At 50.4% G+C, this 12,262-nt stretch overlaps 1 protein-coding gene across 4 annotated transcripts in view; it reads left to right on the plus strand.

The window, feature by feature from the left end:
• Positions 1-12,262, plus strand: part of KMT5B (lysine methyltransferase 5B) — a 278,446-nt gene that overhangs the window by 191,957 nt on the left and 74,227 nt on the right. For all 4 annotated transcript variants that reach the window (XM_085644799.1, XM_085644797.1, XM_085644800.1 and 1 more), the window contains 2 exons: positions 3,532-3,551; positions 3,640-3,776. In XM_085644799.1, the coding sequence (XP_085500925.1) occupies positions 3,532-3,551; positions 3,640-3,776 (157 nt within the window). The remainder of the gene's footprint in view (positions 1-3,531; positions 3,552-3,639; positions 3,777-12,262) is intronic.

A 12,262-nucleotide genomic window follows, 5' to 3' on the forward strand; every position in this document is an offset into this window, starting at 1 on the left:
TGGCAGTATTAGAATCATCCTGGTTATATTTTTTCTATTTGTCCACTTTTTCCTCCCTCCTTGTAAGGTCGATCAGCCTTGTTTCCTTATACCAATTACAGCTAAGAAGCTACATCTCATGAATTCCCTCCACTGTACAAGCCAACCTGAAATGGGTGAGTGAATCAATACTGAGCACTTGCCTATCTCTAAGTCTGATGTATTCTTTTAAAATACCATCTCATATGAACACAGCAGATGTGAGTCATTTAGGAAAATAGGCATTGCAAGCCATCTTTGTAGTCCTATTTCAGTCTGTGACAGACTGGCCCATAACAAGTTTTGCTACTCTACTACACCCTCCTCTACCCTCATCCGCTCAACGCCTCATTCCTCCTGTCCCACCCATTCCCCACAACCACCATCTCCTCCTGCAGGTCTCCCACATCTCCCCTCCTCCATGTATGACTGAGGATACTCAACTGGCAATAGTGCTGCTCAACTTTGCTACTAAGTCACTGATCTTGATCAAACAGTGCATGGAAGCCTGCGTAAAGTTAAAACAGAAACAATATTGAGGCTCTTTAGGTATATGTAGGACAGCTGCTGGAAATCCAGTTCAATGATTGCATTAATGTTAAATAAGACAGCAGAACGGAGTACGTCCTTCAATATGCATTGTGTAATTGAACAGATCTGAAAAGTGGAAGCCAGACCCATCCTGCGGCCTGCCAGTCAAGAAAGAGTGAAGTCTGCAGTACCAGTATCAGTAGACAGCCGACCACATAATATGCTCTCAAATCCAGTTGGCAGGTTCAACATGACTAGTTGTTGAAAACTCATGCTATCCTGTCTTTTCATGTTTGGGCAACACGCATATGAATATGATTCCTGTACCAGTACCAGGACAAAGAACCAAGGATACTTGGAAATCCTGCAAACAATGGTGGACTTCAATATATTCATGCAGTTTTGAACATTTTAGCATAATTATAAAAACTTTAATGTAGACATCCATGCACAGTTCCTTTCAGATGTTTAGAGTAATTTTCATCTACATGATTAATTGGACATACTTGCTCTTGTAAAGCAGTCAATTTTTTGTTACAAATGTCATAGCAACAGGATTAAACCAACAGTTCCATTTTAGATGGTCTAAAATTGCATATCTTTTGCCTGGACCATTTGGCTAAACACTTATTTTTCTCTAGTAGGTACATTTTTAGGTCTCGCAGACCTAGCACCGGAGCGTGCATGCGCTCCTCACTCTGCGAGACATACTGTGGTAGAGTGGATTTTATTAGGTCTCGCAGACCTAGCGCGCATGCGCTCCTCTCTCTGCGAGACATATTGTGGTAGAGTGGATTTTAGAAATGGACTCGAAGCCCCGCCCATGTTTCTTATAGGGTGGCGTCATCATTTATGTTAAACGCTGGCTTCTAATTGAGACTCATGCTTTTTTGTTACCGCCCTGTCTCCTTTTAGCTCCGCCCATCCGTAGTGGATCGTTTACTCACGGAAATTACACGGTGTCTTTATGTTGTCGCTCAGCACTATTTTGGCAATGGCAGCCGCGTGTTCATTTTTGCATCGCGCTTTAAAGCGCGATGCAAATATAAACAAGCGGTTGCCTTTGTCACTCGGCTTTGGCAATCGCAGGTGCGTGTTTATTTTTGGCTAGTTTTTTTTCATTTGACATTGGTGGCCCAAACATTGGTAGCAGCAGGGAAGAGGCCTGTGAACCCTTGTTTCTGTAGCATGCAGCCTGCTTGCTCTTCCTGCTCTTCGGTTGGGTGAGAGGGCCAGTATCCACCCATGCTCCGGCTGGCATTTGCCCTTGCTGCAGGCAGGAGATAGTTATTGTGCTAAAAAAAAATAATGCACCGGACCCTTAATACTGGCAGCCTTTACAGGTACGAGTGAATATGCAGCGCAGCACTGCTGGAAGCAGAGGGGGAGGGGCCGTGGAGGCAGGCAGGTTTGAGTTACACGGAAGCTCCCTGAAGAGGCCGAGACACCATTAAGGGAAAAAGCAGGCTGATTGATGCATGTTGAAAGGAACAAACGCTACCCAACTTGTTTTTGATTTCATTTGATCATGGCGGTCACGCGTCTTGTTGTGTGCGAGTCGCCCGAATCGTTTTTTTTTAGGTTGAGACATGTGCTGCACTGCGAGGCATGTTCGTGGAGTCCAGTGTCAATGAGAGAAGTCCAGACCGAGTCGCCGTGAGCCCTCAGTGCAACAATAGAGTTTGCCACTCGGATTTCACTGCCGCAGTATTCATCCCACAACTGCGAGAAAGCTTCGAGGTTTCTAAGTGCAGCATGTCCTCGGTTGTGAATTCAGGGAGCGGAGCCCCCTTCCTGGACTCCTTTGTCCTGTGCCACGTGGGTCATGTACACCTCTGGCCCATTCCACCTTCGGATCTGGGGGAAGGCGGCTATTGTAATCCTTCAGTCAGGATAGGAGTGTAGGGTGTAATGTCCAGTTGAAATGGTCGGATGGCTGCTTATGTTTTTTTTTTATTCCGGTACTTGGAGACTTGTAATGTGAACGGAGAAACTACAAGTACCAGAATGCAAAGTGATGAGTTTAAACATCAGGCCCAGCCAGCACGAGTGACATCATGCAACCTGACCTTTAGAGATGGATCTGTAAAAAGTTAAAGTTCTGTAAGACTATTTAAGACCAGCAGCTAGGATTACACTAGATTCATCGGCTCCTGTCTTCTGAAAGTCCAACATGGATGTAGGTAACGGGAAACAACGAGGTACGAGTTTAATTAGACTCAAGTAGCCGCTGGTTTTGTTCAATGATGTGAATAAAGGTTATCTTTCATAAATATGTGTTGCACAGGAAACTTTGGGTTAGTCAGGGTGAGGGGTAAGGGGTCAGGAGGGTTTATCCATATCACGTTATTCCCTTGGAGTTAAAAAAAAAAAAAACATATTCACCTCACATCCTCTCTAACATGCAATCGTTTGCAAAGGAATACACTGCAGATTCTGTGTGTTGCCTCCAGTGTGTTTTGGGATGTCCTACAAATGGTGCGTCATACCTAGAGATGGGTGAGCCACTAAAAGTTCGAGATAGGTTCGAGTGACGAGTCAGATGTCCGGCTCTGGCTCAGCTCTAGGTCTTTTGGGACCTTCGAGCCCAAAATGAGCTGAGCTTTCATGTGGATTGCGCCTCCTACCCTCTAACCTCATGTAATGTACAATGAATTAAAAACAAAGCCGTGATATTTGATTTAACAAGCATTTGCAATGCAATAGGTCTTGCAGTTATGTGAGCTTAAGCTTTTGGCATTGTAAACAACAATGCCTTTTATTTATGGTTTTAAAAAGAAAACGAAAATAAAAGGCATTGTTATTTGCAAGCTCAAACTTGCGTCAATTCGAGACCTATTGCATTGCAAATGCTTGTTCAGTGCAGTAATCAAACAAACTCATTTGCTGAAAAACTGTTATCTGAAAAGTGTTCTGTATATCCGAAGGTCTTCTGTGTATGAATTTTACTGTTATTTATTTTGCCTTTTCTTTCTTGTTTAGATTGCCGGCCAAACTGCAAGGTAAGCATTCTAAAGGAAACCCCAACACAGCTAATATATTCCAGTTTATTCAGCTCCTGGTTTAATTACACTGTTTTATTTTTTGCAGTTTGTTTCCACTGGCCGTGATACAGCATGTGTTAAGGCTCTACGAGATATTGAACCTGGAGAAGAAATTTCTTGCTATTACGGCGATGGTTTTTTCGGGGAAAATAATGAATATTGTGAATGCTACACATGCGAAAGGTATATAGTAAATGTGTGTATGATTTTTAGTTGGGGGCTCAATCTTTGAATGTTCAACAAAAATCTCCTGCTGGGTGCGGGGACAACAATATTAGGTCAGTGGTCTTCATCTTGACAATATAGTTAATAAATATAGCCGCTTATTCCATTTAGCTTTTTGTGCTTTATTCAAGGATCCATAGATAAACAAGTTTTTATTGTGAACATTAATTTGTTCAGTCTGCAATCATTTTTGCTTTATTTGCACCTCATGAGCAACAAAGCCCCTTTTTATCAGTACACAGTCAGTCGGAAAATGTGGACTCTAAACTAAGACATAAGCGTTTTTCTTATCATGCAACTTTCCCTGAGCCTTCATGAAAAAGCACTACCGGTGGTTAGCGTGCCACAATTGCCCACATTACACTAAGCATACGGAAGTTATGTTGATTGCTCTAAAGTTAAGGGCTGGGGAATCCACTCCTTTCCTCCCACATGATTTCTTAGAACTACTTTTGAAAAAAAGCAGGTTGTTGTATCTCTTGACATCTATGTATGCCTTCATCAAAAGAGTTGAAATCTCTTGTTTTTGACTACCGTTGCAGCTCCCCAGGGCTTGCACAGCCAGTGATACAGAACCAGCAGTCCAGCTTCTTACACTAACCCCCTGCCCCCCATAGTGTGTCTGGAGCCAAGACAGCACAATGCAGGATCGGTGCACTACAAAGGCTATCCTGTGAAATATGCCTACTTCAAAGACAAAAATGGCCATAAGTATTGGGCCTATAACACCAGTCTTTTAGAACACTTCTGGATCAAAAAGATACTCTGCCAAGAGGAAGAGCTGGAGAGCTGTCAGGAAGAGTACTGTCCCGTTGCTGTGTTTGCTTTGCTGCATTGGCCTGCAGTTGCTGCTTCTGTCTTGGAGAGACTAAAGACTGTACTCTTGCTTTAGTATCCTGCTTGAAAAGATTCTCCAAGGCCTTATGTGAGCTTGCCTCCTGTTTGAAGTTTCAGGGCCATCAAACACTTCACTTGCAGCCCCTGAACTCCTCTGCTGGGAATTCTGACCAGTTCTCCAGTATTACATCTTCCATAGATTCACATGCTTGACTTTTCCCCGTCGTCATGGTGGTAGTCCCACAGTACTTAAATAAGCAGTACTATAGACGTACATTAGGAATAATTGATAAAGAAAGTGAATTGCTGAACCAATCCATATCTTTATAATAGAAAAAAACTTCAGCCAATCAGAGACAATCCTCAGACCCCATCTCCCTTGCAGAGGCGCCATACCTCAGATTTCCAAACTCACGTCGTGTGTGAGGGAGTCTCCCTGAGCTCTACTCAGTTCTTTCAGTTGGTGAACTTCTGACCCTGCTCCTCCTCCTCGAGCAGTCTTGCTGTTGTCAGCTTAAGGCATTGTGTTTTATAACTGGCCCTTCACTACCTTTTCAAGATGTCTGAAGGATCTAAGAAGACTGTTTAGACCTTGCAGGTCTTGTGGGTAGGCAAAGCTATTTTCATAAGATCCCCACAAAGACTGACTTTACTGCTTGCATCCCAAGCATTCTTCCAGGGATTGTAAGTATTGCAGAAAACTATGAAGGACAGAGAGGCCAGATTTTATTATGGCTACAAAAGAAGAAGTCCATATCTGAATCGGGATCTGATGAGGAGAAACGTCCTAGTCGCTCCACATCAGAGCAAAAGTGTAAAAATGAGGGCTCTACCTCATTAAAAGCAGATGAAGACGAACGCAGAAAAAACATTTACTTCAGAGAAGGCAGCCCACAAACAGCCATCAAAAAGTTGTGACCAAAAGAAGCCCTGCACTTCTTCTGCATCAGTACCTGTTACACCACCAAAAACTTCTTCAAAGAAAAAGACTCCATCGACGGACCCGTCGTCGAACGACGTCCAGATCACTGGTAACGGACGTTCCTACCGCTGAGCCGACGATGGCAGTGGCGCCGGCCTTGTCGACGAGAACAGTGACGACTATCACCTCGGCGACTTTGTCGACGATTTCATTCTATGGCATCGTTGTTCAAGTCTCCGAGGAGAATTCCTGTTTTGACCACAATTACCATAAAATGACTATCTTCGTCAACAACGTCCTTGACGGAGCACAAAAAAACATTCCACGGCATGAATTTGCCCAAAGGTCTCCAGGACTGACCTCTCTAAGTAAGGTATCGCCTCTACTTCCATCTCATCGTCTGGATACAGATGAGTCTGGGGATGAGAGCCTGTTTGGTCCAGCCTATAACCTGTCACAGTTGAAAGTTAACCTTGGATACCTCGGAGTACATGGGAGGGGACTATTCTTTCACAGCTCTTCATCAGCCGCATCATTACAATTCCTTATAGGAACATTACTCATTTGAAACGTATGAGAAACAGCAAAATGTAAAGGGCAGTAGCATGTTAGTGCCCAATTGTAAGAAACTGGCTCTATATATACTACACCAAAGTGAGGTACAGTGTGTATAGAGTCCAAGAGTCTCCAGAGGTCGGCAGAGGTTAACCCCTTGCCTGCTCATGACGGAACCACTCCGTCATGAGCCACGGGCGCCGTGTGCTCATGACGGAGTGGTTCCGTCATGCTGTGGCCGTTGGCGGCCGCTCCGCCCACGCGGCACTGATTCCCCGCCTGTGCGGGCGAACAATGCAAGTGGGCGGAGTCGTGACGGAACCACTCCGTCATGAGCACAGCTCGCCCGTGGCTCATGACGGAGTGGTTCCGTCACGAGCATGGCGGCGCCGCGCTGACCCCGAACCCCCCCAGCGCCGCGGCGGAATTCGTGCCGCGGCGAAGGGGTTAAAGTTAGATAGAACCTTACTGTCTAAAGTGGTAGCTTGGTCTAGCAGTAAGGCAGTATCAGAGGACAGTGTTAAGCATTTGATGTGCACACTCAGTCAGCAAATGAATTCACACACTCAAGAACTAAACTCTAGGCCAATTGTTTTTGTATAAAAAAATATATTGTTGTTTATTTTTAGAACCAAGCAATTCTGGAACGGGTAAGCATGAAATACTTTACAGTAATAAGTTACTGCATATAGAACTGTTTGAAAATGCAATAGGAATGGTACTTTGTTTGATTTACAGGGGAGCAGTAGTATGCAACACTTAGCAAAGACAGTACATTGGAATGAATAGGCTTTTTCAATAAATTGCAGGTAAGTTACTTTTTGGATTACTTTTTCTAACACAGTGCTGGATCCTAGATTCAGCACTGGGAGATTTCCTGAAAAACAGTTGAGAAAATGCGTTTTAGTTAGATGTACGATTTTAAAGAATATTCTTGTATTTCAAAAGTTGACACTTAGAAACTTTTTCACAGAGAACCACCAATGTTATCCTATGGAAGGAAATTCAATTCACAGGTAAGTTACTTTTACGTTACTTTTCCTACTCAGTGCTGGACACCTAGATTCAGAACTGGGACATTTCCTGAAAACCGTTGTGAAAGTGTGTTTTGATTATTAGTTTTCAAAAGTCGACACAAACTTTTTGGGAGAAAAAGTGTCAATGTTATCCTATGAGGAAAAGCAGGTTATCGGTTTCGAGGAAGGGGGGCGTGGCTTGGCTGCCGACGGGCATGGACGTGTGAGCAAAGAGCTCCGCATCCAGCCCAGCCAAAAATCCTGTGAAACCTGCAGCCCCGGTGTTCCAAGACACCCGGAGGGCAGCCTCGATTGGTCCGGTCCCTGACTACGGCACAGCAGAGCGGGGCGCGGCGCCGGGGGCCGGCGCCGCGACAGGAGTAGCGGCGGACGCGAGCCGCCGCCGGCCATTTTGCGTGGCCTGGGAGCAGCGGTGCAGCCGGGGCCCACAGTGACGTGAGGGCCGCCCGGAAGTGAAGCGTGCCCGGCGGGGGACACCGGAAGTGGCGGCTCCAGCGCGGCGGAGGGCGGACCAGGTCGGAACCCAACCGGGGGGAGAGGCTTGATGCTGATAGCCCTTCCGCAGCCAGACCCGGGCGCGGCAGATGCCCAGAGGAGGAGTGGAGGCCCGAGGAGCTGAATGAGGCCTGTGGTGGGGCGGCAACTCAGGTGACGGCGTGGCTGCGGGACCCCCGGAGGAGCTGGCAGCAGACCGGGAGAGGGACAGCCGGCGCCACGCGGGCCATAGTGGAGGAGGTCTGCCTGGATCTGGGCTGCAGCCCGGGCCGAACGGTTGGAGGACGGAGTCTGCCTCTGGGATGCGGTGAGGAGATAAGGCAGCAACCAGCAGGGGTGCCGGCTGCTGTTGCACCGCACTGCAGGGACGACAGTCATCGGGGAGCGGAGCGGGTCCTCCTCGCTGGGGCCCCTCGGGGAGCACGTCATTGACAGTTGGAGGCAGGAGTGAGTGGCGCCCTGTAGCTGGTGAGGAGACCTGCCGTGACCACTGTTTTGGGGTCTTGTTCTAATGGTAGATTGCCTAGTGGGCTCCCTGACCTGGGAGCATGGGCAAACCAGGACCCAAGCTGGGAGCGAATCCGGCGGACTCTGTGGGCGACTCAGCCAGTGGCCGGGATGGCGGGACACACGTGGACTCTGCGGTGGGGCTCCAGCAACGTCAGATGGACCAAATCCTGCAGGCCATAGCGGACACCCGAGCTGCGTTGTAGACGGACATTGCGCAGGTGTCCTCCGATCTGGGATTGCTTCGCGCAGACCACAGGAAGCTGGCGGACAGGGTCAAGCAAACGGAGGACGCGTTGGACTTGGCGGCTCCGGCGCAGAAGGCATTGGAGGCTCAGTCGGCGGACCTTCTACGGAGGGTGACGGTCCTGGAGAAGAGGGCCGAGGATGCGGAGGGGCGTAACCGCCGCAACAACATTCGTGTGGTGGGCCTGCCCGAAAAGATTGAAGGAGGAGACATGCTGACTTACCTGGAGACCTGGCTGAAGGAGGTGGTGGCGCCGGGAGGACTGACGCAGTTCTACACCCTGGAGAGGGCGCACAGGGTCCCGGCCCGGCCCCCGGATCCGGGCCGACCTCCCAGGCCGGTGGTGGCTCGTCTGCTGCACTACAGGGACCGCGATATCATTCTTCAGAAGGCTAGATCCATGGGCCCCTATCAAGTGGAGAATGTCCCGGTATCTATCTATCCAGATTATCCCATGGAGGTCCAGCGCAGGCGCTCCTCCTTTCAGGCGGTGAAGAAGGCGCTACGGGACGAGGGCCTGCAGTATTCCTTACTGTTCCCGGCTCGCCTCAGAGTGGTACTGGACGGAAAGACATCCTTCTTCACGGACCCCGCAGCGGCCTGGAGTTGGTTAGAATCGGCCCGAACGGGGACAGTAGCACATGTGGACGAGGAGGGGCCGTCGGGGACCCAGACGAGGGCCCGTCGCGGCAGGCGCAACAGGATACGGACAGCAGGGGTCCCATCACCGGGAGCATCCCAGACGGTGCTGGAGCGGCGGGCTGCGCTGCGGGCAGTCTCTGTGATATCGGGGGCCGCGACCTCCCAGCCCAGTGAAGAATCGGGCTCCAAGAGGGGCTCGGAGGCCTCCCTTTCGGATGGCCCTGGCGAGGATGCGGAGTTGCTGCCTGACGTGACCCCAGGGACAGCGGATGAACTGCTGGACGCTTGAAGGATCTGGGACTCCCCAGGGCGCAGTAAGAGGGGCAGGGCGGGAGCTGTATGTATGTGGGGAGGGGGGCCCTGGCCTGGCTTTGCGGGGTTGGGAGTGCGACCGGTACCTGATGACGAATTGCGGACGGGGGATTGTTGGGGGGACCTGGAGTAGAGAGCGGGAGGTCTGAGGGGCAAGGAACACCGGGGGAGGATTTGCAGAGACTGGGCGCGGATGCACAGCAGGGGACAGTCGACCGGCCCGTCTGGTGCAGAGCCACCACCTCACCCTCACGGACATTGTGAGACGCTGGTGGCTACCAGAGTGTTAGATATTGTTTGGGGTTGTATTTGGATGGGTAACTGCAGTTTAGCACCTGTTCTGGGGAGGGGAGGGCGTGTGGGGAGTTGGGGAGTTGTGGGGTCTCAGGGGAATGTCAGTGTGCCTCGGAGGGCTAGGAAAGGGTGGGTGGTTAGGAGATGGGATGGGGACCCCACCTGAATTGCGATTCCTGACCTGGAATGTGAGGGGGCTCACCTCTATGGGGAAGAGATATAAAGTTCATGCCTACCTGGTGCGGAGAGGGGTCCAGGTAGCCTTCCTCCAAGAAACCCACTTAGATCGCGAGGAGGGGAAGGCATTGCAGCGGCGCTGGCGGGGGAAAAAAAATCGGTTTCGAGGAAGTACTCGGTGTTTGGAGTTGGGGTTCTGGGGTTAGACTCGGTGGTCTCCCAGGGTCAGTGATGCACTGTTGTTGTACCCTCAGCGGCACTAGGGCGGCCGGGTGCAGTGTGTTGAGGCATAATGTTATCCTATGGAGGATAGGGGGGCTCCGGTTGGTGGCTGCTGGCAAGCAGGCCACGGGGCTGTGGGAGCAAATCTCCTAGGGTTTATCTCAGGGCAAGTTGGGGACCAAAGTAGCACCAAAGGTGCACCCTCAGCGGCACTAGCGCTGCCGGGTGCCCGATGCTGTTTTGAGGTCGGGTGCCCTGTTGATTTCAATGGAGATTTTCTGGGACAAAGAAACACTGCAGGCTCGGGGACGAGGATCTTCAAGGAGCGACCACCCCTTCAAGGGGTAAGTTGGGATGTTGAGGGTTGGTTAGGCACCGATCGTTTGGGCACACAAGGCCGGGGGCATCGGGTGTAGGGGTGTCTTGAGACGTCAGATTTTCTTACCCGCTCTGGTAGCGGTAGAGGGGGTCCTATGGATTGAGGCTGCAGGTGTCGTCTGGAGGCTTGAGGCAGGTCAGGGGTTGCCGGATCTCAGGTCAGGATCGCCGGGGGACCTCCTTGTGGTGTTTTTCCACTCGAGCTCGAGCTGGGTTCGGCGGGTGCAGAGTGGGCTGGATTTGCGGTTCCTGGTTGGCACCAGGAGCTGCAGTTTAAACACGTCTGGTGTTCACGGGAGAAAGTGTCTGGAAAGTGAAGGCAGGCAGGTCCTCCGGGGTTTGTGAGGCTGCTGGTTGCTGGACACACCAGGCTTTCGCAGGAGCAGGTTCGAGGGGAGACAGGCCTGTAGGGCTGGGGCCAAGTCAGTGGGTGTCGTTCTCTTGTTAACTCTGCACGGCTCTTCGTCCTTCTTCTTATTTTCTTTTCTTGTTGTTGCTGGATCTGAGGAAGGAAGGTTTAGGGTGCCCCTAAACAGGTAGGTAAAGGGAAGGGACCAATGAGTCCCTTCCCTGGGGTGGGTACACCCCCTATTCTGCCACTCTCCAGTGGGAAGGGGGCAGGAGCCTGTCCCTGGTTGGCTGGGTCCCCCCATTCTCAAGATGGCAGGGACTCGAGGTTGTGCTTCACCTCGCCTCCCCCACCTTAGGGGCAGAGGTGGGCACACCTCTCTTCCTCACTTGTTTTTCCCGCCGGTCCCCCCCCCTCCCCCAAAGTGGGGGGCAGAACCAGTGGGGACCAATTGCTGAAAGCAGCAAATGGTCTGGAGAGGCTCACAAAAGCGGGCATGCCTTTGAAGCTTCTCCCTCGTGAACCCTGCCCTTCCTGGGGGAGGAGGCTTGGCACCTTGTCCCAGGATGTGTATTGTTTCAGGCCCCCCGAGAGCAGCAAGCTCTCGACCCATGGGTCCAGAAACATGTCTGGTGGTGGCAGCCTAAGCAGCCACTCAGTCAGGTCGCTAGGAGTTGGTCGAATTTCAGGGGGCATCTCTAAGATGCCCTCTGTTGTGGATTTTACATTAAATCCCACACTGGCATCAGTGTGGGTTTAATGTGCTGAGAAGTTTGATACCAAACTTCCCAGTCTTCAGTGTAGCCATTATGGTGCTGTGGAGTTCATAATGACAAACTCCCAGCACCATATACTCTTTAATGGCAGCACTGCACTTACAGTGCCCAGGAATGGATTTGGGCACTAAAGCTAGAGGGGTGACTGATGTATACCAGGGCAGTGGTTTGTGGGCATGGCACACAAGGATCTGTGCCATGTCGACTCTTCACTTTGTTCTGCACCAAGGCACTCAGTCTGCAAAGGCAGTGTGTGAGTGTCAGGGTACAGGGCCTCTGGGGGTGGCACAATAAGTGCTGCAGCCCTTACCTGTGGTACCATTTACCAGGGGCTGACATGTGGCCATAGATGCCAATTGGGTTTAGGCTTCAATGCAGTTTTAGGGAAGGAACATAGGCTCTGGGTACCTGATTAGCAGGAGCCCAGGGCACACTTAGTTAAAGAACATCCGCAATTCAGCAGAAAGTGGGGGCATACCATGCAAGAAAGAGGGCACTTTCTCACACCAATTCTATAGTCATGGACCTCAGGCATATGTCACACGATTACTACAAACATTTCCCGGATACTCATACTCCAGTCCCGCTCACTCCAGCGCACCAGGGAGTAAAGGTTTTGTCACCATTACCTGTGACTCCTCCACCCCCTGCAGTGCAGGAGGAAAGGTCAGCTCCTCGTAGTATTTCCTTAAGC

The sequence above is a fragment of the Triturus cristatus genome, chromosome 3_1 (assembly GCF_964204655.1).
Source record: "Triturus cristatus chromosome 3_1, aTriCri1.1, whole genome shotgun sequence".
NCBI lineage: Eukaryota > Metazoa > Chordata > Amphibia > Caudata > Salamandridae > Triturus > Triturus cristatus.